General features: G+C 35.2%; 2 protein-coding genes across 5 annotated transcripts in view; one reads left to right on the top strand and one right to left on the bottom strand.

Annotated features, from left to right (window-relative positions):
* Positions 1-4,702: 4,702 nt before the first annotated feature.
* On the top strand, positions 4,703-6,127 carry LOC131934633 (dopamine receptor 1-like). The gene has a single exon (XM_059290703.1). The coding sequence runs from the start codon at positions 4,973-4,975 to the stop codon at positions 6,125-6,127; it is 1,155 nt and encodes a 384-aa protein (XP_059146686.1). The 5' UTR covers positions 4,703-4,972.
* Positions 6,128-11,151: 5,024 nt separating this feature from the next.
* LOC131934608 (polypeptide N-acetylgalactosaminyltransferase 13) overlaps positions 11,152-25,560 on the bottom strand; it is a 37,734-nt gene continuing 23,325 nt past the window's right edge. For 2 of the 4 annotated variants that reach the window (XM_059290670.1, XM_059290668.1), the window contains exons 4-15: positions 25,164-25,335; positions 24,531-24,703; positions 23,429-23,533; positions 22,550-22,652; positions 22,087-22,257; positions 21,777-21,894; positions 20,313-20,493; positions 20,078-20,217; positions 19,260-19,358; positions 18,669-18,803; positions 16,185-16,263; positions 11,152-15,677 (exon numbers count right to left, since the gene is read on the bottom strand). In XM_059290670.1, coding sequence (XP_059146653.1) covers positions 15,613-15,677; positions 16,185-16,263; positions 18,669-18,803; positions 19,260-19,358; positions 20,078-20,217; positions 20,313-20,493; positions 21,777-21,894; positions 22,087-22,257; positions 22,550-22,652; positions 23,429-23,533; positions 24,531-24,703; positions 25,164-25,335 — 1,541 coding nt within the window. In that variant the 3' untranslated portion in view covers positions 11,152-15,612. Of the gene's footprint in view, positions 15,678-16,184; positions 16,264-17,639; positions 17,766-18,668; positions 18,804-19,259; positions 19,359-20,077; positions 20,218-20,312; positions 20,494-21,776; positions 21,895-22,086; positions 22,258-22,549; positions 22,653-23,428; positions 23,534-24,530; positions 24,704-25,163; positions 25,336-25,560 lie in introns of all 4 variants that reach the window. The other 2 variants (XR_009385814.1, XM_059290671.1) reach the window with 2 other exon arrangements.

Genomic DNA, 25,560 nt, shown 5'->3' with positions numbered 1-25,560 from the left:
TGAGTTACTATGTATTATGTATGAGTTACTATGTATTATGTATGAGTTACTATGTATTATGTATGAGTTACTATGTATTATGTATGAGTTACTATGTATTATGTATGAGTTACTATGTTTTATGTATGAGCTACTATGTATTATGTATGAGTTACTATGTATTATGTACGAGTTACTGTGTATTATGTATGAGTTACTATGTATTATGTATGAGTTACTATGTATTATGTATGAGCTACTATGTATTATGTACGAGTTACTGTGTATTATGTATGAGCTACTATGTATTATGTACGAGTTACTGTGTATTATGTATGAGCTACTATGTATTATGTATGAGTTACTATGTATTATGTATGAGTTACTATGTATTATGTATGAGTTACTATGTATTATGTATGAGTTACTATGTATTATGTATGAGTTACTATGTATTATGTATGAGTTACTATGTATTATGTATGAGTCACTGTGTATTATGTATGAGTCGCTGTGTATTATGTATGAGTTACTATGTATTATGTATGAGTTACTATGTATTATGTATGAGTCACTGTGTATTATGTGTGAGTGTTGAAACTAACTTATACTTAAAGTGCTACCCAAAAAATGTCATGTATCATAGGTGGTTACAAAAATAATTTCCTTTGTATTATACCTATTTTATATCACGGAGGCGCTATTCGTGATTTGGAAATAAATTGTTTGTATGTGTGTGTGTCTATCATTCTAGATGAAATCCTGCATCCAACTTTGCCGTGTCAATTTAAATTGTTGATTAAAAATAATTTAAAGATTACTACATACAATAATGTAAGATGAGATACCATAAAGTCACTTGAGTTGTCTAACTTTCACTAGTCGTGTCACGTTGATAATCTTGGGGGAAATGGTGGCATTAATTAAAGGGAGGTAATTCGTCTTGAGTGACTGAGATAATGGGACGTAAGCAATATTTAAGTTTCATTTTTTTGAAAATACATTCTTACTTAACATATTTTTGTATTTTTATTGTTTAGACACGGTAATTATAATCAGCTAACTTAACTACGTTGACCGATTATAAACACTAAGTAATTTTTAATTAGTTGTACCCGTTTCTTAAAATCACGTATCGTTAAGACACATTTTATTTTTAACATTTACATTTAGTTGTAATCTTTCTCACGATTGATAATTACTTTTAATCGCTGAAAACTGTTATTATTCACGGTCAGAAAAAAAAAAGAATGAAATAATAATAATTTAAAAAAAAGAATGAAATAGACTTTAAAATATTTTAAACATGAAATATATTCAAACTTTAATTGTATCGACGACACTATAGCAGAACATCACTCATCACCCTTTACGAATTCTAGGCATCTAGGATGTAAATCACTAAGCCTGGTGGTCCTAATATTTTATTAGGTGATACTGGAAGAGTCATCTCCCCTTTTAGGTAACTTAGGTGATTTATAGTAACCTCTGACCCTTTGTAATCTGTACTATTTTTTTGTGTACTTAACCCCTACAATTATTCCCCCTTGGCTCCACTTTTGTTATTTATTTTTCTTTCTGTAGGCCCTATATATCAACCATCACATATTGGACATGATGTAAATTATTGTTAACTTAACTCTTGTTACTGTTAAATATGTTGTAATTTGTTTTATTGCAAGCATTAAAAAAAATTCTTTAAACATTATAATATTGAATTTATTTGTGGCCAATTTTTACATATTAGAGAAATTTGGGGTCAAAGTAAACAATATTGAGGTACACAGTAGAATCAAAATAACTAAACACATATTTAAAAACAATGTCAAATAACTTGGCACATTCCTAGTAGATATGACAAAAGACGGTTTATTTGAGTGAAATTTCGATATCTTGCAATTTTTAAAAAGAAAAAAAAATTCATATGATTTTCTTTGAAAAAAAAAGAGGTTGTACATAAATGACGTCAGATAAAAAAAAATTAAAAAAAAAATAATTAAAATTATGACGTCATATATTTTTGAGTTTTTGTTTTCCACTATCATGTACGAGAGTTGCCCCACTTTCCTTTTACTATAAAAAGAGCACATCAGAAAAGGGGCCCCATCAGCAGATGATGGTTGAAGCAGGTGCTAAAATGAGATCCGACAAATTGGTTTAGGCAGCTTTTAGATGGGCACCACAGGGCATGAGAAAACAAGAGCAGCACGATGGAACATGGAGTAGATGAGTGGAGGAGGAGTTGAAGGAGGGAGCTCTCTCTTTCCGACATGCAGAGGTGGCGACGATGATGATGATGACGATGAGAATTATCATGATGATGATGTTAAAATAAAGATGATTATGATTGTGATGATGATGATGATGATGATGATGATGATGACGATGATGATGATGATGATGATACGGATTATGATAATGATGGTGATGATGATGATAATGATGAGGATGATGATGATGAAAATGATGATGATGATGATGACGAAAATGATGATGATGATGATGAAGATGACGATGACGATGATGATGTTGTTGTTGATGATGATGACGATACTAATTATGATAATGATGATGATGATGATGATGATGAGGATACGGAATATGATAATGATGGTGATGATGATGATGATGACGATGCTGATACGGATTATGATAATGGTGGTGATGATGATGCTGATGCTGATGATGCTGATGATGATGATGATGATGATGACGATGACGATGACGATGACGATGACGATGACGATGACGATGACGATGATGATGATGATGCTGATGCTGATGCTGATGCTGATGCTGATGCTGATGACGATGACGAGGATGATGATGATGATGACGAAAATGATGACGATGATGATGACGATGATGATGACGATGGCGATGACGATGATGATGATGATGATGATGATGATGATGATGATGATGATGACGATAACGATGATGATGATGATGATGATGATGACGATGATGATGACGATGATGATGACGATGACGATGCTGATGCTGATGATGATGATGATGATGATGATGATGATGATGATGATGATAATAATAATTATTAGAACACCCCCAGCACATTACCTGTAGCTTCATACAAACCCTGACACACTTTCACGTAAAGACGGGATCAACATTCACTAAATACCATGGCGTAGTTTGTTCTCATTAGTCCTTCAGCGATACAGCAAGGTCCGCCATAATATTAGCATCGTTTGCTCTAGTTAACTATACAGCATGTAGCCGATATTTCTTTAGGATACTTGTACTAACCTATTTTGGGATCAGACGCATACTTGGGTTATAATATACGCACAAGGACGTGTAGGCTTATATGTAACAAGATGAGATACACAGCTGTCTCTCACAGTACTCCAGTCAATCATTGCCCCACCCACATCATCGCCCCACCCACATCATTGCCCAGCCGACATCATTGCCCTACGTGTATCATTGCCCCACCTACATCATTACCCCACCTACATCATTGCCCAAACCACATCATTACCCCACCCATATTAATGCCCCACTCACATAATTGCTCCAACCACATCACTATAGCTCCAAACTTAAATTCCTCTTGCCCATCATTGCCTCCGACCCCCATAACTAGCCCACCCCACCCCATCAACACCACCATCCTATATCGTGACCCAGACCTTGGTAACGGATGTTGAAATTCCCCCCGCCCACAATAACCAACAATACATATCTTCATCAGATCGACGCTTCTCAAAGCTGAAAAATACCACTGCTAATTTTATTTAACTAGTTTAACACACACGTGAACTTCCATCCACATCTGTTACACAATTTCGCTTTAAAAGTCTACTTAACAAATACCCCCCCCCATAATGTGATACACCAGTCGCCTTAAAAGTCTACTTAACAAATACCCTCCCCCCCCCCCCAATGTGATATACCATTCGCCTTAAAAGTCTACTTAACAAATACCCCCCCCCCCAATGTGATACACCATTCGCCTTAAAAGTCTACTTAACAAATACCCCCCCCCCCCCAATGTGATACACCATTCGCCTTAAAAGTCTATTTAACAAATACCCCCCCCACCCACCCAATGTGATATACCATTCGCCTTAAAAGTCTACTTAAAAAATCCCCCCCCCAATGTGATACACCATTCGCCTTAAAAGTCTACATAACAAATACCCCTCCCCCCATTCATTCGCCTTAAAAGTCTACTTAACAAATACCCCCCCCCCCCCACCATGTGATACACCATTCGCCTTAAAAGTCTACTTAACAAATACCCCTCCCCCCCCCCCATTCGCCTTAAAGTTCTACTTAACAAAAAGAAAGTCCGCCCAACTAACACCAGATTTTGCCTCCCCACGACTGAGACAAGCAGCTTATAAAAGCCAAACTCAGCTCCGTGATACATTTTTTAAAAGATTTAATGTACAAACAATTAGTTGGATTCACCAGTGTATTCTTGTATGTTTCATCTGCGTCTCATCTGGCTTTCAATATTTCATGGCATGACAATTCGCACGCTAGCACAATGTCACAATGTCAGTGAAACTTATTAAAGTGGCCTACTGGTATTTTATAATCAATACTTTCTTTTTGTTTTTCAGCTGCTGGAATAATTAATAAATGATAAATACGGCAACTGCAAGGTCCACCACGATGCCAGACTACTTGGAAATCTCTTGAAAAGTGTGATATAAAATACGGATTTAAATACCAGCGTGTCAAATAAGTGGTAAAGTAAAAATCAAAAGGAATGTGTTTTTATGAACTTTTGCCCCGAATAGAGTCTGCATACAAATCCAAAGATACAAACTAGCACAAAAAATTGTACAGTGTCAAAATGTAAAAGAAAGTGTTTATGAACTTTTGCCACGATTATAAATACAAGTTCAGAGATACAAGCTAGCGGGTGGAAAAGAAAAGTTACGCGTAAAATTTAAAAGAATGTATTGTTCTTATGAACTTCTAGAACCAAATGTTGATGTGTTTTTGTTTTTAAACCATGAATAAAATGATATCAAACTTTGAAGGATCTATCGTAAATTATATTAATAGTTCAGTTTCTAAATCAAACAGCAGTGACAATGATTTAGAGCACATAAACACTAGATGGAAGATTGTTCTGGGTTTGTTTTTTGCCCTGTGTATTCTATTTGCCGTCGGCGGCAATTTGTTGGTGTGTGTTGCCGTGTTTTCGGACCGGCGCCTGAAAAAATGCAAGAACAATTACTTCATCGTCTCTCTGGCGGTGGCCGATTTACTCGTGGCATGCGTCGTGATGAGTTTCTCCATGGCCAACGACATCTTGGACAAGTGGATTTTTGGCGGGATTTTTTGCCGCATCTGGATTTCATTTGACGTCATGTGTTCGACCGCCTCCATTTTAAACCTATGCGTCATCTGTTTTGATCGATACAAACAGATCAAAAACGCCATGTTTTATTTCAGCTGGATGACCACGAGAAAAGCGGTGACTTTTATCGCCTTTGTTTGGATCCTCTCCGCTCTCATCTCGTTTCTTCCAATCCAAATGGGCTGGCACTTGAACCTACACGCCAACGACACCTCCTACAACGACGCGGAGTGCATCATCAAACTCAACTTCCTCTACGCCATCCTCTCCTCCACCGTCAGCTTCTACGCCCCTTGCCTCATCATGCTTGTTTTGTATTTTAAGCTATTTTTAGTATCCCGCAGTCACGTGACGAGCATCCGAAACACGGCGCGTCATGTGACTCCGCCAGGGGAGGAGAAAAAAAGAACTCTCCACGGTACGAGTTTTAAAATTGATTTGCGTTCCACTGATTACAAAGCTGCTTATACTCTTGGTGTCATTACCGGCGTTTTTCTCTGTTGCTGGCTGCCATTTTTTATTATAAACCCGATATCTGCATTCAACTCAAATATTAATGAAACAGCTTTTCTAGTATCCACGTGGCTAGGTTATGTCAATTCATGTTTGAACCCAGTTATTTATAGTATATTCAACACCGAATTCCGACAAGCTTTTAAAAGAATCTTGTCGTTACGCCCACTGTTAGAAAGGGACCATTATTTTTTAAACAGAGCGCAGTACCACATGTCAAGCAATCAAACACAGGTGAAAGATTTGGTCATAACCAATGTCAACACCAAAGGGAAAATTACTTTTTTGTAATGAGTTCCAGTTCACAAAACTGCGTGGCGGATCCTGTTTTTTCATTGTGTATGACGTCACGATCGTAACTAGATGTTACGAAATGTAAAATGGGCGGCGTCATTACAAGAGGGAAGATGACACCTATGTGTGTTGATGTAGGGGGTTGGGGGGTAACCTAGCCCTTGTGGTCATTTGTGGTTTGCACTTTAAGGAGATGCCCACAGCACGGTTTCTTTCAGCCATTTTTTTTCTACGGATCGGGGAGGGGCATTTGAAACTTTCGGGGAAGGGTGAACACTGGTTAACGAAAGCATGTATTTTATTTAAAAATTATATTTTGTAAGTTTCAAGCGGGGGTGTGGGGTGGACGTGCTCTGGAGGCAGGGAGGGACAACCCCCCCCCCCCCCCCCACGGAAACATGCCTGAAAGAAACACTGGTCTGAAGGTGCCTAAGACTTGCTTGTCAGCGGAGATCATTTTATCACTCACTACACGGGCTACGGGCCATAAGATAAAGGGCTTCAACCTATGTAAATTACAGTATTAAAATGTTCAATTGGCATATAAATAATGTGTTAAACAGTGTTCATTTAGACTTGCTCTCAACACTAGTGTATAAGACTAGTGTATGCCTATCTTAGGAACTCTGCACATCTTCTTTGCATATACCGACATTCTGTATGAGTACTTATGATGGATCCAAATATATTTCTTATTTTCCGTAGCGCTCAGAGTTCTCTTCCAGACCCCCCCCCCCCCCGAATTTTTTTTACCGCCCCCCCCCCCCAACGAAATGAAATTTATATAATTTATATAGAAAATATAATTATACTTTTAACAGTGTCCGCCCCCCCCCCCCCCCAAGAAAGTCTATCGCCCCCCCTCCCCCCCCCCGAAAATTTCTAGTGCCCCCCTCCCCCTCCCCCGGAGAAAAAAGTCTGGAAGAAACACTGGTAGCGCTCAATATGCTAGTTAATACTAGTGGCGTCTCTAAGTTAAGTCTTACCCGGAATGATAATTTAAGGCCCCCCCCTCTCGCAACAAATTTTTATTTATAGTTTAGGTGTCACCCCTCCCCATACTATCTCATTCCTTTTTAACCGGATTAAATATTGTTTTAACACCAAATTTAACAATTTGTTTCGGCTTGGTTTCACCCCCTTTGATTGAGTGTCAACCGGTTGGGACCCGCAGCCCCCCCCCCTCCTCCCACCCCCCGTTTAATGACGCTATAAGCTAAATACTGCTCTAAAAAATGAAGCTCGAACTGTCTTTGATGGTGCTAATGTATCACAGTCCTCGGCTCCGACACGCCTGATTCAGTCAAAGCCACATGACTTTGAAGTCATAATTTACCACAGCATCGGTACTTGGGAGTGAAATGAGCAAGAAAAAAAAAATCATAGCCCCGCACCACAAAATCAATATTGTATTTTTTGGTTTAAGGTTACGTGCGCGAACTGCTCATAGTTATCGAACTTGTATTAAAAACCTACGCCCATATTCATGCTGTCGTTGGCGAGATGTTGTTTTTTGTTGTTTTTGGTGAACTGCTGGATCGTTACTGTGTCATGTTGGCTGGTAAACGAAAATATGCCAGCCGAGGGAAGGATTTAGGCAAACATGAGGCATAGGCGCCACAGTGATATTTTTTAAGGGGAGATTACTTTGCTACAAGGCTAGAACCAGACAGTACTGATGAAATAGTGAGGTTTATTTTTTTTTAAACAGGGGAGGTCAATCGCGTTTCTTAAGAAAATAAGATTTAATGCAGTCAGTCCAAAACGCCTAAAGTAAATTATTAAAATAATTTAAAGGACTAACCCAACTGCCGAAAAACCTAACCTTTTTACATAACCCGAAATGCCGAAACCTAACCTGTTTACATAGCCCGATATTGCTGAAATATGAGACAACATACGCCAATTTAAATTTTGAATTCATTTTTTAAGATATTTAAAAAAACAATATTAACAAATATATTTTGATTCAGGTACAATAATAGAGAAGACTAACATCCACTCCCTTTCCACATAATTCGCATTAGCAACTATTTCAACAACAGTCTGTGTTGTTGTGTTGTTGTTTGACAGGCTTTCTCCGTGTAAACTACTTTAAAAGTAATTTTGTAAAATTATTGATCCCGGGGGGTGGGGGGTGTCCTGTGTACTCTGGCCCCTCCCACGGGAGCTATTATTGTTGATCAACAGGAGTTGTTTTTGTTTTGTTGTTTCAGTAAACACGGATATGAGAGGACTAAATGTGATTGTAATCTTGCTGTGTGTCTAAGTCATGGTCATATAAGAGATTGCAGGACAATTAGGGCGTATGTGTTGGCCAACACCAGCCGATGGCGTCACAAGGGGGAGCAGGGGGGGTTGAGTCCCGCACCGGGTGACACCAAATCGAAATTTACGCTTTCAAAACAAAGTTTTATCCTGTTAAAATAATAAAACAGTGGGGGGCGGGGGGGGGTAACACCAAATCGAAGTTTACTAGCAAAAAACAATGTGTTACGCTGTTAAGATAATAAAAGAGATGGGGGGGGGGGGGGGGTGACACCAAAATGAAAATGTGTTGGATGAATTGGGGTGACACACTGAGTCGCCGCGCCGGATGACGCCCGACCTGGTGACGCCACTGACACCAAGTTAAGGCTGTACGTCTGTTGTAATGCAACATTCTGGAGAGTCAGCAGCTCTTGTATTTATGAATTGTGTGCCACTAGCACATGTTCAATGGATTAGTTGCCTAACTGTTTGTACGACGTAAAAATACGTAACTGTTCGTTTTATTATTTTAACTAATCAGGCTTAAAATAGATGAAAGATAAACAATAGGGTGTTAGTTGTTAGGTGGGGGGCGGGGGGGGGGAGAGAAGGGGAGGGGGTGGGGAAGAGGGACGCTGTCTACAAGAGAAGTCGCACTTTTTGCTAAATTAAACAATCACAATTTATCCCCCCCCCCCCCCTTTCTCCATCTTCCCACAAACGGGAAGCTGTTTTTTTTTTTAACTCTTAAGATACAACCTCTGTATTTCTGAAATAGTATACACAACTAACAAAATACCGAGCTACAGTTAACCGTATGTACACTGTGTTGATTCGCATATAATTGTTTTATTATTACTGGAAAATTTCGCAAATCCTAGTCAATATTAGATTTTTAAAAACACACAAATCCGAAGCCCCCCTCACCCTTTCCCCCATTTGAGTATTGCAAAATGACAAGTTAAAAATACGAAAGCATAAATAAAACGCTAACCCATTTTTACAACAAAAAAATATATTGAGTTTTAAAATTAATGTTAGCTGAAAATTACGTCATTGACGTTCTACTCCATTTTCTGGAATCTGATAATTTACTTTCGTAATTCATAGGACATTGGGTTTTTTACCAAGTAAAACAATTAGAAAAAAAATGTTTAAACCAATATGTCAAATTAGAACTGTCAGCAGGTTTTTTTTTCAGGGTGCATTTAAAACTTCGGACGAACGGACCGAAATAGTGTGTGTGTGTGGGAGGGGGGGGGGCACACAGAATGAGGAGATGCCTGAAAGAAAACCTGGCTATTAGAATCCAAGTCTATTATTAACAAACAGAAGATTTCAACTCTTCTTTCTCAATTTTCTCAATTTTAGCAGAACTAGTTCTACATTCACGCAGAATTTTTACAAATCTCGACGTATTACACCTCACTGATACGGAAAAACATAATTTTGCAATCTTTTCCGTATGTCTGTGTGTGTGTGTGTCTGTGTGTCCGTGTGTAAACACGATAACTTGAGTACCGTTACTGCTAGGTTGATGAAATTTCATATATAAGTATTTTATCAAAATCGTAGATCCGTATCAACTTTTGAGCGATTTCCGATAACCGGAAGTGGTACTTTTTCTACTTTGAATTTTTCAAAAGCCTATAACTTGAGTACTATTTCAGATAGATAAATGAAATTTCACATGTAAGTAAAATATCTAATTCTCTACCTTCTGTCAAATTTTGAGTAATTTCCGTTGACCGGAAGTAGTAATTTACGCTAATTCCGATTTCTCAAAAAACTAATGTAAATTTTAAAAGTACTAATAATATTGCGCACTATTATGCGCTTTTTTATTTCGCGTTCACTCGGTATGCAATTAATTTGTCTACGAGATTTTATTCTATTTTTAAAACTTTAAGTATTTAAAATGGTTTAAAAATCATGTATATAGCCCGAGTTCCCATCCCCTGTTATTTTATATAAAAATATTCGAGAAAGTTTAGGGGAGATCACTCCCGGTTTATTTTTTTAATTTATCATTGGCAGTACTTGATGATACTAAAAACATTTACCTCAATAGGTATGATAATTTATAAAACAAAAAGAATAGCTTATGTTCTGTGGTAGAAGCTATGAGAATGATGGGAAACTATTCTTTTATTTTGTCTCAAGGAAGAACCAACATTTTTTATACTATAAAAAAAATGGGGTTAGCCATCCTGTTTAATTAGGGTAAAACAAACCCGGCCTTTTGCTATTTGCACGGCATTAAAAATGTATCATTTCAAGTCAGTGGTTCTCAAGTTGACTCCAGTGAGAGGTGGAGTTTTGAGACAATCTGATGGCTGATTAAAAAAAAAAAAATCAATGCTGTTCCATTTGGGAGGGATCACTGTAAAAAACGGTTCCAGACTTAATTAGTGCTGTGAAAAATAAACACGTGTTCCACAACTGTTGTTTGACTTGTGTTCATTGTTTCCTTTGTTGCTTCCCTTGTAATTTTCTTATTTATTTTCTTTCAATCTTTTTTTTCTCGGTGGTGGTGGTGGGGGGGGGGGGGGGGGGGGGGGGGGACTGGTAAAAGTATATATTTTCTTCATAAATTCTATTTCGTTTGTAGGGGGGGGGGGAGAAATGCCCGAAAAAAACTCTGATTACAAATCAGTAAATAAACCATTAGCTGAATGTCAGAAAGAAAATGTGAATTTTTACTTGAGATATCAATCAAACATTAAAGAAAAAAGTAAAATGTTTGAAATACAAAACATAAAACATTTCCAAAATTTGAAAACTTGTCATTTTATTTCTTAACAAGACCCTGTCTTAATTAATTAATCAAGCTATGTACAAAAAAAAATCTAAAAAGCTCTTGAAAAAAAAACAAAAAAAAAAACGACTTTGTAGAAAATATTTTTTTTTTCATAATAACAAGGGCTAGGTGACATTTAGTAATCTAGAAAATACAGTGCACATAGCAAAACTAAACAATTGGACTCTCACTTTTCCAATCCACTCCACTAAACCTAGCATCAAGTTATAGTTAACAGACTTGTGCTTGTAATACTAACAATGTAACAAGTAGCACTCTCATACCCAGCTACTGCACACATATATACTCTACTACTTCATGGCCCTGTCTAGCTAAAAATAAAATGCATTTTGTTCTTAAAACTAAGCATGTTATACAAGAAATAAATATTGGAATATGACACAGGCTTGATAAATACATGAGAGGGAGTTGTATTGAAATAAAGCTATACCTTAAAGTTTGATCAATGTACAGACCTACAGACTAAAGGATTAGTTTGTGGGTACAATACCAGATTTCAAAATCTGGGTCTCTGACATACCCCCCCCCCCCCCCCAGATTTAGAATACATATGGTACCTTTAACCCATCCTTTTCAATATCCAGCTGCCAATCCAAAATCAGCTTCTTATCCCTAACATAAGCTTATTCTTAATCTAACCCAAACTTTCTAAATTACTGACGGGAGGGGGGATTTATATAACAGGGGTTAATTCTTTGGGGGTAAATGGCAGATGGGGTGGGGTGGATGCCACATTATCCATATCATTGCCTAAGAGGTGAAAATACCTAAATTCAAAGTTTTTACTTTACTTGACTTTTCAAAAAAAAAAATATCAATACAGGATGAGGCATCATCGCCAGATAGCCAAATGTTTGCTAGGGTTAAGTATTTTGAGTAACATAAGCTTATTCTTGACCTATCCCAATCTCTCTAAATCACTTACGGGAGGGGGGGGGGGATTTATATGAGGGGTTTATTATTTGGGTGTAAATGACAGTGGGGTGGGGGGGGGGATGTCCTGCTCCCTCAAGACAAAGTAGCAAAATGATAGGACAATGCCACAGTTTCACTACCATTTACTGAGAGGCAAACATTCCTAAATTCAAAGTTTTGACTTATTATTTAGGCTTGACTTTAAAAAATATATCTGAATACAGGATGGTGCTATCATCTACAGACAGCCAAATGTTTGCTAGGGTTAAGTATTTTGACCAACCTGACCTATTCATAGCTGCCTCCCAGTTTACATTAGCCGAAAGAAAATTGATCTGGACACTCCACAAAGTTGGGATGACCCAGTTGATTGCAAAGGAAAAAAAAATGTGATTTAAATCCCACTGAAATGACATCTAAATTGTTTAGCCCTCAAGGGACAAATTGATCTGAATAATACACAGAATTGACCAATTATTTATTGAAAGAATCAACTAGTTTTAATGGATACATTTTTAACCATGACCGATTTTTTTTTTCACTTCACAATACTATAACAATTTTCCTGAAGTTATTGTGCAAACAAAGCAAGCAATAAAAATAGAAACATCAAATTGATGAAAATGATAGAGTAAGCTAATGTGTTTTAAACTATTTGTCATTTTTGTTATAATTTTTAAATGGCTAATGTCAGTTGTAATTTTTTTTAAATTGATACAATACATTAGGCCAAAAATTTGCTGTAAAATAATGTAAACATATAACAAATTCTGAAAGGATTTACTCAATCTTGTCTAGACCGTACTGATTTAACCAGTCTAATTGTTTTACACTACCGTCATTTTTATCCATAGTCCCTAGGGGGTTAAAGTAAGTTTATGTCAGGTAAAGAGACATCTAGCCCAAATAGAAACAATTTATATATAATCTTATTTACATACTGTTTCTTAGACCAGTAGTGAGGACAAAAAAAAAAGATAAATAAATGTTTCATAAAAATATGTACACCCTCCAGATATTTTAAGTTGCACCAAGTCGCTATTGAAATGCATGTGTTATATAGTGTATGAGTATTCTTCCAGACTTTTAACTACGTCTAGTGGTAACAAAAATTTTTTGTAAACTAAACCAAACGTCAAGTGTGTCATCTTCAGAAGCTCAAACTTACACCCATAAAGTAAAAATTGATCTGGCCACAAATGGGTAGAAAAAAATATTACATGCTGCAACAGTTCAGACAAGGGCAGCTGTCACATTGTTACTGTGATGTATGAACCAGCTTTCACCACACATAGACCCACACACTTCACACACAATGCATACAGCAGACAAATCATCAAAAAGCTTTTATCTTACAAAAGCAATTATCAAAATTTGGATAAGAAACCCTGATGTGAATTTTAAAAAACTGATGGAATAAAGTATTGTTGTGATATGAGATGATTATATGAAGAGATTATTCATAATAAAATCATTGTATTGCAAGGGTCAATAGTTCATGACCAATTTTTAAAGGGACGTAACACACTTTGATTCAATTTAGAGGGGTAACACTAGATCATAGAACAAAATTTACTTTTATTTCCACAATCAGTTCAATATATTTATTTCAACAATCAGTTCAATTAACTTAGCTCCACAATCAGTTCAACCAATCTATTCACTTTTAACAGATGAAAAACTAAGTAGAATTAATTTAAGCCAATCACAGACATTATATAAATTGCTATTTATAAAAAACCGATTCAAACACTGTTTACATCTTAAACATACAAGACTGAACTTTGCCTAACATTTTACTAGTTCTGAAGGATTGGTCTAGTCAGTAAACTCTATTCTCAATACCTAATTTCCTAAGTATATTAAAAAGTAAATGTAGAGATGCGATGAGGTCGCAGCATAGAATAAAAGCTAAGAACCTCTGAGAGAATGAAATCAATGGCACAAAGTTACACTGGGTTTAATTCTGGTGACCTTAATACTAATTAACATAAGAGAGATGTGATGAGGTCACAGCACAGAATAAAAGCTAAGAACCTCTGAGAGAATGAAATCAATGGCACAAAATTACACTGGGTTTAATTCTGGTGACCTTAATACTAGTTAACACAAAAGAGATGTGATGAGGTCACAGCACAGAATAAAAGCTAAGAACCTCTGAGAGAATGAAATCAATGGCACAAAGTTACACTGGGTTTAATTCTGGTGACCTTTGACCTTAATACTAGTAAAAAAAAACACGCCTGGACGCAACATGAAAATATGTGAACAGTGGTCCAACATTAGTAACAGTACAAAAGGTTGGGTCAGCATCTCAACACTGAAACACACATTCTAAATTCTTTCCTCTGACAGGGCTATAATAACAATAGACTCGTCTTCAGATCTCATCTTGATTCAGTTCTTCAAAAGTGTAAACGAGGGTTTGAATTGGACATTTTTTATATTGGACTAATTTGTATTCAAACATTTTTAAATAGTTAATAAAAATAAAACATGACTAACAATTAAAGAGGGAAAAACTAAAACAAAGTTCAATTAGACGAAAGTTCAGAATGTAGAATATTACAAGTTCTATTCATAAATAAACAATGTGAATTATAGGTAACACAGGTACACTATATTTGATGATAAACATTTGAAATATAAAATAAAAACAAAATATGATATGATATAAATATGGCAAATTAAATTTTGTAACAAGAAAAACACAACAGAAATGCATAATTGAAACAAGTTTGACATAAAAGAGAGTTAAACAGTGAATTGCATTCATGTACAGATGAGCATCCTGTAGAGCACAGGTTATCCCGGGGTGTGATTGACATCCCCTACACGGAGGAGATGATGATTTAAGGCTGTGTAACAGAAAAATCAAACAAAGATGGTCTCCTCAGCCAGTCAACTTATAAAATAAAACAGGTGAGTGGAGATTTGAAATGATGAGCACAACTAGAACCTGGTGTTCAGACAATCCAACATTTTAAACACTTCTTGTTCAACCAATCAGATTGATTCGTTTCTTTTCTCAGACAATCCAACATTTTAAATGCATGTTGTTCAGCCAATCAGATTGATTCGTTTCTTTTCTCAGACAATCCAACATTTTAAATACATGTTGTTCAGCCAATCAGATTGATTCGTTTCTTTTCTCAGACAATCCAACATTTTAAATACATCTTGTTCAGCCAATCAGATTGATTCGTTTCTTTTCTCAGAAATCCAACATTTTAAATACCTCTTGTTCATCCAATCAGATTGATTCGTTTCTTTTCTCAGACAATCCAACATTTTAAACACATCTTGTTCATCCAATCAGATTGATTCGTTTCTTTTCTCAGACAATCCAACATTTTAAAATACCTCTTGTTCAGCCAATCAGATTGATTCCAGTTTCACTAGGAAATAAGTAGTGTATAGCACATAAACAACATCACTATCAGCTAGCATTTGGCCACAACAATTTCGCCATCCAAAACACAATCACAGAAAGAGATCACAGGGCGCTTTCTTTCAGGCCACCAAGTATCCACTCTTGGTCTTCAGAGCCTGAACATTTACCTGGGGAAGAAACTCAATGAATCAAAACCTGCGCTATATTAAAGGACAGAGGAATCAGCAATAACTAAATCATAGGAGTCTCCCTGGCATAGACTAAATCATAGATAGGGTCTACCTCTCATCTAAAAAAAATGTATTGAGTTAATTACACTGCTGCTTTTAAAGAATAGAGAGCAATGACCAACTCATATATAAGGTCTACATCACATTTAAAAATGTTTATTGAGTTGCTGTATGTCAAAGAATAGAGGGATTAGCAATGACCAACTCATATATAAGGTCTACATCTCATCTAAAAACGTTTATTGAGTTGCTGGATGTTAAAGAATAGACGAATTTGCAATGACTAAAACATAGTGACGGTCTACCTCACACATAAATTTTATTTATTACACCCTGCTGTATGTCAAAGGATAGAGATATTACCAATGGCTAAGTGAAAGAGAAGTCTCCCTAAAAATAATTAAATTAATGATAGGGACTATAGACCTTTCACCAAACACTTACCTAGAGTAGGAACATCTTTATCTTTAAGATCTGGCTTGCCTAAACACTGGTCTGTATTTACATGTCGAATTGCTTTAGTCTAAACAAAGATTAAGACACATTAGCAAACAGAATGATGAGTCAAATTGTATTGTCTAACTTTTCAATTTATTATTAACCCTTACAGTCCAATGCACCGAAAATCACCCCCGTGGAAAATGTACTGGTCATTTAAAATATTTTTTTAAAAAAGGAGTGATTTTGAAGTGTTTTGGACTAGAATATTTACAAGGTAAAATTAGTTCTATTTTTAAGAAATATTTTATATTTTTAAAAAATGGATTTGTTGTCTCTTATTTGAGTTGTGGGACTTAGCAAGGATATTGCTACGCTATCAGACTGTAATGGCACTGTTTTACAAAATCTTATTACATTTTAATCTACAGTAAATTAACATAAATAGTGTGTTATATGTATTTCAAAGAGTTCTATGAGTAATTAACTTAACTTTGCATTTTTTATACAATTTCAACACAAACATACTATTGCATAAAACTTGAGTTACACAAATGCAGACAATATAAAGTAACTAGCTTTTGATGTTAAAATCTTTAAAAGTGTGACAGTGTTACTACATTCAAGACATAATACACACAGAAAATGTTATAAAGGTGAAATAGAAAGTTGAGATACATAATGCATCTCTTTAAAATGTAATGTTTGTCGGTAAATGTTTACTGCATCTTATCTTTATGGTGGTTTTGACCTTTGTCATAAATCTAAACCTTACTAAAAAAAAACTTAATTAATAGAAGTCAAAGATCTTCAGATTATCCATTGCCACTGTTAATAGTATATCCAGGTGGAGTCATTATTAACTAATGCTAAGAAAACTATTTTTTTAAATATTTAGCTGCTAGTAAATTAATTTGAATTAAATTTATTGTCTAGTCCGGAATAAAAACCTTTATGCTCATAAAGTTAACCTAATTAGTAACAGAAGAAAAAAAATTTGCTTCACAAACAAGAAAATTTTAACTCAGAATTTAAGTATAAATATTAGTAGATAAGAAATGATATACCCTTTTTAAAAATGTATTTGTATGCAATTTAAATACAGGGGTTGAATCGACACTAAACTAATTGTCAGGTACTGGTAAATATAAATGGACATAAAAACTGTTATATGTAACTGTTTACAGAAAAAGATATGAGTTAAATTCATCGTAAAATAAATAAAACACCAGTCTTCGATGTTTATTTTTTAAAAGTTTGAAAATATAAAAAAATTGCTTTTTGAAAACTTAAAATTTCTTTTTAGGTAAATACAATCATTTTTGGGAAATTAAGTATTATGTATGTAAGAATAAGAATTCCCCAAAAGCAACTACAGGTAGTAATGTTTCCCTTGATACACATATGACCCTCCCCCAGCAGATTACAAGGTAATAAACAAAAGTAAACAAAAGAGCAGACCTCAGTATTATATTCCCATTTGTTAGTGTTCCCATCACACTTCCCAAACTTGAGTACATTGCTGACAAGGATGATGCACAAGTCATCATCTGTCATCAGCTGCTGTTTCTTGGTCAGACAAAACACCTGGATAACAACATCAAGCAACACACATTCAGACACGTAATAAATGCATTGCAGGCCACCAGAGGCTGGGATGCTAGAACACACCAACAAGTGACAGATTCACCCAGCCTATTGGGGGATAACTACATCCCACTCAGTCAGTGGTTCTTAACCTTTTTGGAGGTACCGCACCCCATGTTTCATAAGCGCATTCGTCGAACACTTCTAATGGTTCAATCATCTGCACTGACAAAATCCGGTGGTGAATCTTGTGAGTAGGGTGTGTGTTTTGACCTCCGCCGAATAACTGAGACTGACTCACCGCTCCTGGGGTTTGATCAACCCCAGGTTAAGAACCACTGCACTATAAGTACTTCTATTTTATTTTTTTTTAGAAATGATAAATTTTTAATAAACTTTTATAAAATGATGAAAACAACTTTTCTTTAATGATACCTTTTTGCTATTACTCTCTTATAAATTTTTTTTATCAATATAAACCTACAATCCCCAATATGTTGATAAACCTGTCACCAATCAATAATATTAAAAAAAAATCAAGCTGGAAACTGTCATGTTGAAACCTGTAAATAAGACAAGAGGCAACTAGACAATACATTCCACTAAACTACTCAAGCCAAGCAGCACAAGATTACCAGTCCAGCAGTCAATGCTTCCAAAAAAATTTTATCAGCAATAAAATTACATCCAAATAGAAAAATAGATTCATAATAAAAAAAATTGAATCTCTGTCTTCTGAGGTCCAATAATTTTCCAGAGATCACCACCAACTTCTAGTTTTAAAAAAAAGCACACAAAGTCCAACACAAAAAGCCCTATCCATGCAGTTAACAACTGGTGCAGGTGAGTAAGAAAACAAGATGGTTGCCAAAACATAAGCCAGAATGAGGCTGTGGTGGCTACCTCCACATCATAGTGCCACCGCTGGTTTCCCCCCATTCCATGACACTGAAATAATTTGACAGGTCCCCGTAAGCTGGAAACATCTAAACAGAGATCATCTGTCTGTATTGTTTCCTTGGCTGTATAAGAAAACACCTAGAGTGGAAATGGTAGCAGAGGACACTTTTATCAACAGCAGATGGGAGAAAATCAAGAGAAAAGCTCAACTCTGGATTACACAAAAAACATACCATGGGTAAAAAAATGGTAACTTAAAGTTTCGACTGGATAATGGACAAAACAAAAATAATTACACATTGTCATTAAAAACCTCTATTAAAAAAAAAGGAAATAATATACCTGCAGAAAAAATATTAAGCAGAAAATAATAATTGGCAAAAACATTTCTATTTCTATGTTTTTAACTGAGATTTCAGATGTATATAAAATAGTGGAGTTCTAAATCAGCTGTTCCATATCTTAATATTGCAATTTTTCTTGATGCAAATGAATTATTACCAGTAAAATGCTAGCAACACTTAGTATTCCACATCTTTTAAAATGTGTTTTTTAACTGCTAAATAAAATTGAAATGGAAAAGTTCAATCTTACCTGATTGCCACCCTGGCCATGACACCTTTCAAAGCCAACTTTTTCACCACTCTTGCGTCCCATGGTATCCAAGCACATGCCTGTGGCCTTGTTTCGCATCTGATATAATAAAAGTAAAAAATTATACATTAAGAAATGATAATTTTATGTCAAATCTAAATTGTAAGTTTTAAAATTCAAGTTACGTTGTGTTAAATCCCAGTACAGCATTTAATAACCTGTGGTTTAGATGCGTAAAATTTTACACAGCATGGTTAAATGGTAGAGCATTTGACTTGCTAACCCAACAGTCTCAAATTTAGATCTCATTATTGAGTCCATAGGATGTCCCTGAGTCCACCCTGCTCTGATGGGTACCTGACTCATGTTAGGTAAAGTAAAGACGGCTGGGCATAGTGCTGTCCACACTATCCCTTCATATGCCAATGTCACTGGAACAGGTGAACTCTACTTTACCAGCCCCCATGGACTGCTAGGTTAGAAAAGTTACTTTTTAAAATTTATTGAGCATGATTGAAAGAAACAGTTCCTAAGTATCAAACATTAGAAAAATATTAACCATATAAAACAGTAAAGAAAAAAAAATTTGTCATGGGCACATCAGCTTTACTAACCAAAGCCTAAGTGCAGCTTATAAAATATATTTTGTTAGTCTTAACTTAGAAGAAAAGACTGCTGACCCCTGTAAAGCACAGGTATTTTTGTTTCTACTCTTATGCAGTATTATTTCTAAGAATAAATACTTGTTGGATTAAATATGGTGATAAAAATTTAAAAAAAAAATGTCTACATTAATTGAAAAAAGAAAAGAATATTACCTCCCCTAGAGAGTGATAATCTATCGGGAGCTGTGACTCAGGGTACACATTCTCCAGGTACCATCTAAAACTTTTGCAGTTCAGCTGCTCTCTCAACTTGACTCGGCTGGATATATCTCCATACTCTGTCGCTCTCACACCTACATACAAAAACATTCAAGCAAAAAATGTGAGACGGAATTTTATTTTATTTTTTAAAAAATGTAACCCGTTTTAAAAGAAACATGTAAATTACCCGGGTTGATTTTGTAAAAAAAATCTTTGTAATCATCCATCCAAACTTCAACAATACGTTGTGTATTATGGTTGATAATTCTCCCTACACCACCTGGCCAGGAATACGGGGATGTTTTCCTGAAAACATGACCCACCCTTGAACAGGTGACAATGAAAATCTTTCCTCCGCACATCCATATCTGAATAAAATTAAATGAACATGCATAAAAACAACTATTTTATTTTCAATAAATCCATCATTTACAGCTGTTTATTTTTTAAATAAAAATGTTAATAGCAAATATATCCATAAAAATTAAAATGAGAAGAAATAAAATACTGCTTATTGATTTTATATTGATAACTGAGTGATGAACAAGAATGATGTTAAGAAATGTTACTAAGCATAGTTTTATATTTATTGAAAACAAAAATTTAACATTAATCCTTTGAGCCCGCCAGGCCGGTAAACCGGCTTCAACATTAGGCATATATCTCCGAAAAGCCGGTTTTCCGGCCCAATGATCTAGCGTCATATTCCTAGCGGCCGATATACCGTCTAATTAAATATAATTAGCGGAAGACTGACTAAAACTGCGCATTTGTCTTTTTAGTGCAGGATTATGATTCTAAAAATAGATTTTAGGAAAAGTGAAAGTGTTTACATTTCGTACAATGCTGCCGAAACGAAAAGCTGAGCCACAGCCAGTGACTTCAGCACCTAAATTTGGTGCAAAAGATGAAGCAAAAGACCAAAATATCAACAAAAGACGCAGAATGACTGCATCTCAGGCAATACAACTACTTATTGATTATGATGAAGAAGATAATATTCCTGGTCTATATTGTGATGATAGTGACGTTGAATTTGAGACTGAACACAGTGACATTGAAATTGACAGTGACAATGAAACTGTTCAAGTACGTTCTGATGCACGTGGTGCTGTAAAACTTCAGTCTCCTTGGCGTGTTGATAATAATTATGTGTTCGTTTTATATACATTGTTCTGTTCATACATTGCGAAAAAATAAAAAGTTTCCAAATCTTGCTGCATTGTTGTTTGATCCTGAGTCTGGATACCAAATTTGGCTTCATTATCTCAAACGGTTCAAAAGTTATAGGCAAAGTTAGACGTAGATAAGTGACAATTGGTTTGGCCCTCGGAGCTCAGGAAATGGGAGAAATTAGGCCAGGGAGGCCAGGGCTCAAAGGAGTTAACATAGTTAGGGGTGTTGTAAATTTGTTGCTTTATTTGTTTTGGAACGGCGCTCACTTTTTACATTTGGTAAGGAACCTGCTTAAATTGTGTGTAATCGGTTATGGACAATGACAATATGTGAATTATATTTCATTAACAAAATAACCATAAAGTTGGCTTTGGACACACTATCACTTCTTTTGCTCAGGTCAGAGAAACCATTTGGTCTGAAAAGGCACTTTTGTTTTTTGCATAGCTATTATATAAAGTCTTTACACACTTACCCTAAAGGACATTTCAAGATTCTCTCCACCCCAGATATCCATGCCTTCATCATACGATCCCATTTCATAAAAATAAGTTCGGTCTATAGAAAACAAACCACCAGCCATTGTTGGAGTCCTGTAAACAAAATAGCACTTAAAAATATAATTGCCGACGTTTTTTTTGTCTAATATGGTAGTTTTAATAATTACGACTTTGAGGTATAATCAATACTATCACTGACACTATTTCTTGTGGTGGTGATAAATCATAAAAAATATTTAACAAAAGAAGAGCCTCCACCCAGTCATCTCTGAGCACCAAACTAACCTGGTTGGCTGACTGCGATCACCACCTCTCCTATCAAGTTCTCTCTGCGGCACCTGGTACCACCTGAAATTGAGCTTCCAGTTAAAGCCCCCCCATGTCATGTCAGAGCCTGTGATGTATTCAAAAGTATCATCGCTGATGACATCAATAATTGGACACACCACTGATGTTCTGTGGATATATTAAAATAAAACATTGCTTTTTGTAATGTATTTAAATGTAGCCTAGTAGATTACAGTACAGTGGTGAAAAAAATCAATATATTCTAAACATAAAAATATATGGATGATTAATTAAGATTTTTTTTTAAGTTGAATCTAAATCTCATTGATAACAAGCAAAAAAAAGATATCTGCAAAGACTATTTCTTTAAAAGCATTTCAGTTTTGGTATTCTGGCTAACAAAAATAGAAACAGCATGAGATTATATAGTGGACTTTAGTTGGATAGAGCTCATTGTTACCTGTCATTATGGATTTCTGAGAGTAGAGGCTCCAGCCACCCTTCAGTGCACTCACAATGTGCATCAAGGAAAGTGATCACCTGACCTTTAGATATATGAGCACCTGAAACAAGCAAGACACTGCATGGTTAAAACAAGAACAGGCCAAGAAGAAAAGTTCCTGACTCAAATATCAGTGCTCACAACATTAAAATTAATCTTCAAAAGGCTAAAAGAATGAATAGGAGATTCTTTAAAAATTCACAATACCTAATTCTTCTTCAAAAGAAATATATAAGTTAGCTTCATTAAAGCTAGTCTAAACTAAAGTGTTTTCAAATGTTATTTACTTGAAAACTAATTTAGTTTTGGATAACTAGACTTCTTCAAATTAAAATTCCCATAGGAGATATTGAACTTAACATTTTTTAACATTTTAAATATGTGATTATTATATGGCTACTTTTAAATCAGCTGACGTAAGTTCTGTTTTGAACAATTTAATTTTCATTAATAAAAAATATCTTCAGGTTTTAAAGTTCCTCTCTTGTTCAACCCAGTTTGGTTAGTACAGCATAATAATAAAAGAGGTAAATTGCAGGGCTTTAGGCCAATCCACCCCAGTGTTTAAAACAGTGGTAACCGGCTCAAGTTACATAAGTGCCTACACTGGTATATTATTTTAGATGGGTTTTTTTAGTCCAAAACTTGTGGTGGGACAGCATATTTACAAAACATTTTATACTTCATTTTTTAAAAATTAGATACCAGATGTATTAAATTAGATACAGCGTTACCATTGTTAGCAATATGACTAAGTTAATAAAAGTTAACGAAAAAAATAAAAATCGACTAAAAAAAGCAAACTGAGTAGATAAAATACACAATTATCAAGCTAACCTTTTAATCTGGCACGTATTAATCCGACTCTTGAACCTGTGCGTATAACTTTAACGGGAACAGGCAACGTAGCAATGTAATCCTCGAGTTTTTTACCCAGATGTTCTAAGAGAAACAACATAAAAAACAATAAGCTTTCAATGTTTTAGTTCTTTTTTACATATCAAACAAGGAGACATGTTCGACTCGCTAGCATCATCTACCAACAATATTTCCTTCACTAAACAAGAAGACATTCTCACTAGCATCATCTACCAACAAAATTTCCTTCACTAAACAAGAAGACATGTTCAGATCTGGCTCTAACATTACCTTTCTCGCTAGCATCATCTACCAACAATATTTCCTTCACTAAACAAGAAGACATGTTCAACTCAGGTTCTAACATTACCTTTCTCACTAGCATCATCTACCAACAATATTTCCTTCACTAAACAAGAAGACATGTTCAACTCAGGTTCTAACATTACCTTTCTCACTAGCATCATCTACCAACAATATTTCCTTCACTAAACAAGAAGACATGTTCAGATCTGGTTCTAACATTACCTTTCTCTCTAGCATCATCTACCAACAATATTTCCTTCACTAAACAAGAAGACATGTTCAGATCTGGTTCTAACATTACCTTTCTCTCTAGCATCATCTACCAACAAAATTTCCTTCACTAAACAAGAAGACATGTTCAACTCAGGTTCTAACATTACCTTTCTCGCTAGCATCATCTACCAACAAAATTTCCTTCACTAAACAAGGAGACATGTTCAACTCTGGTTCTAACATTACCTTTCTCGCTAGCATCATCTACCAACAAAATTTCCTTCACTAAACAAGAAGACATGTTCTACTCTGGTTCTAACATTACCTTTCTCACTAGCATCATCTACCAACAAAATTTCCTTCACTTAACAAGAAGACATGTTCTACTCTGGTTCTAACATTACCTTTCTCACTAGCATCATCTACCAACAAAATTTCCTTCACTTAACAAGAAGACATGTTCAACTCTGGTTCTAACATTACCTTTCTCGCTAGCATCATCTACCAACAATATTTCCTTCACTAAACAAGAAGACATGTTCAACTCAGGTTCTAACATTACCTTTCTCACTAGCATCATCTACCAACAAAATTTCCTCCACCAGCTCATGAGGTGAACGATCTATAATACTGTGTACAGTACGTAACAGTGTACTCCACGCTTCGTTATGAAAAACTATAACTATACTTGTCTTTGGCAACATTTTGATAGGTGGGTATTTCTTGCGTTTACATCTGAAGATGAAGATATAAAATTATTACTTAATCTACATCTTGATAGATGTTTTAAATTTTAGACATCTTATTACTAGCTTGCAGATAAAAGAAATTGTAATTATCGTGCTAGCATTTATCAACAACAGCCAATGTGCTTATCCAATAAAAAAAAATGTAAATTTACATATTTTCATATTTTTTAAATACGTTATTATTTCCCATCAATACATTTGCAGTAAGGGATAATTTTTTAAAGATAATTTTAAAAATAATACATGGAACATATGGTTGACTAATAGATGTTTTTTTTTAATAGGTGTTTTTTTTTAGTGTCAAGATATATTTGCATTCTGGGACCTGTTGATATATCTAACTCACTATGTAACATGTTAACCTTTTAGAAACTGTTTGCTGCAAGTGTGCATTTGTCTAAGCAGGCAATTTTTTTTTTTAAATTTTAATAAAAAAACTTGTTTACTCAGTCATCCTATAATCAGGCAGACTCCTGTTGAGTGCCATTAAGTCACTGGCTACCAAATTAAACTGGTTGATCTTGAAGGTATCTTTAGCCTCTGCCTCCCTCTCTGGAGGAATTTTAACAGCTGTTCCTCCATCCCCTGGACCATTAGGACGGCTAACAGACAACAACCCTGATAAAGATACAAGAAGACAGTCAAAGATAAAACCAAATGTTTTAAGTCTGTTCACATTCTAATGAAAACAAAAGCAAAAAAACAAGACAACAAAATTATTCTAAATAAAACAAATGTCATCTAAAATAAATATAATGTTACAGATAATGCTCTTAGAATTTATAGAGAAAAACAAATGTATTCTTAATATTACTATCTTGATCAAATTTTGAAGAAAGTATT

The sequence above is a fragment of the Physella acuta genome, unplaced genomic scaffold (assembly GCF_028476545.2).
Source record: "Physella acuta isolate Inbredline_101_S28 unplaced genomic scaffold, ASM2847654v3 ptg000114l, whole genome shotgun sequence".
Lineage (NCBI taxonomy): Eukaryota > Metazoa > Mollusca > Gastropoda > Physidae > Physella > Physella acuta.
Note: the sequence above shows the minus strand (reverse complement) of the source record. Positions and strands in the feature narration are given on the sequence as shown.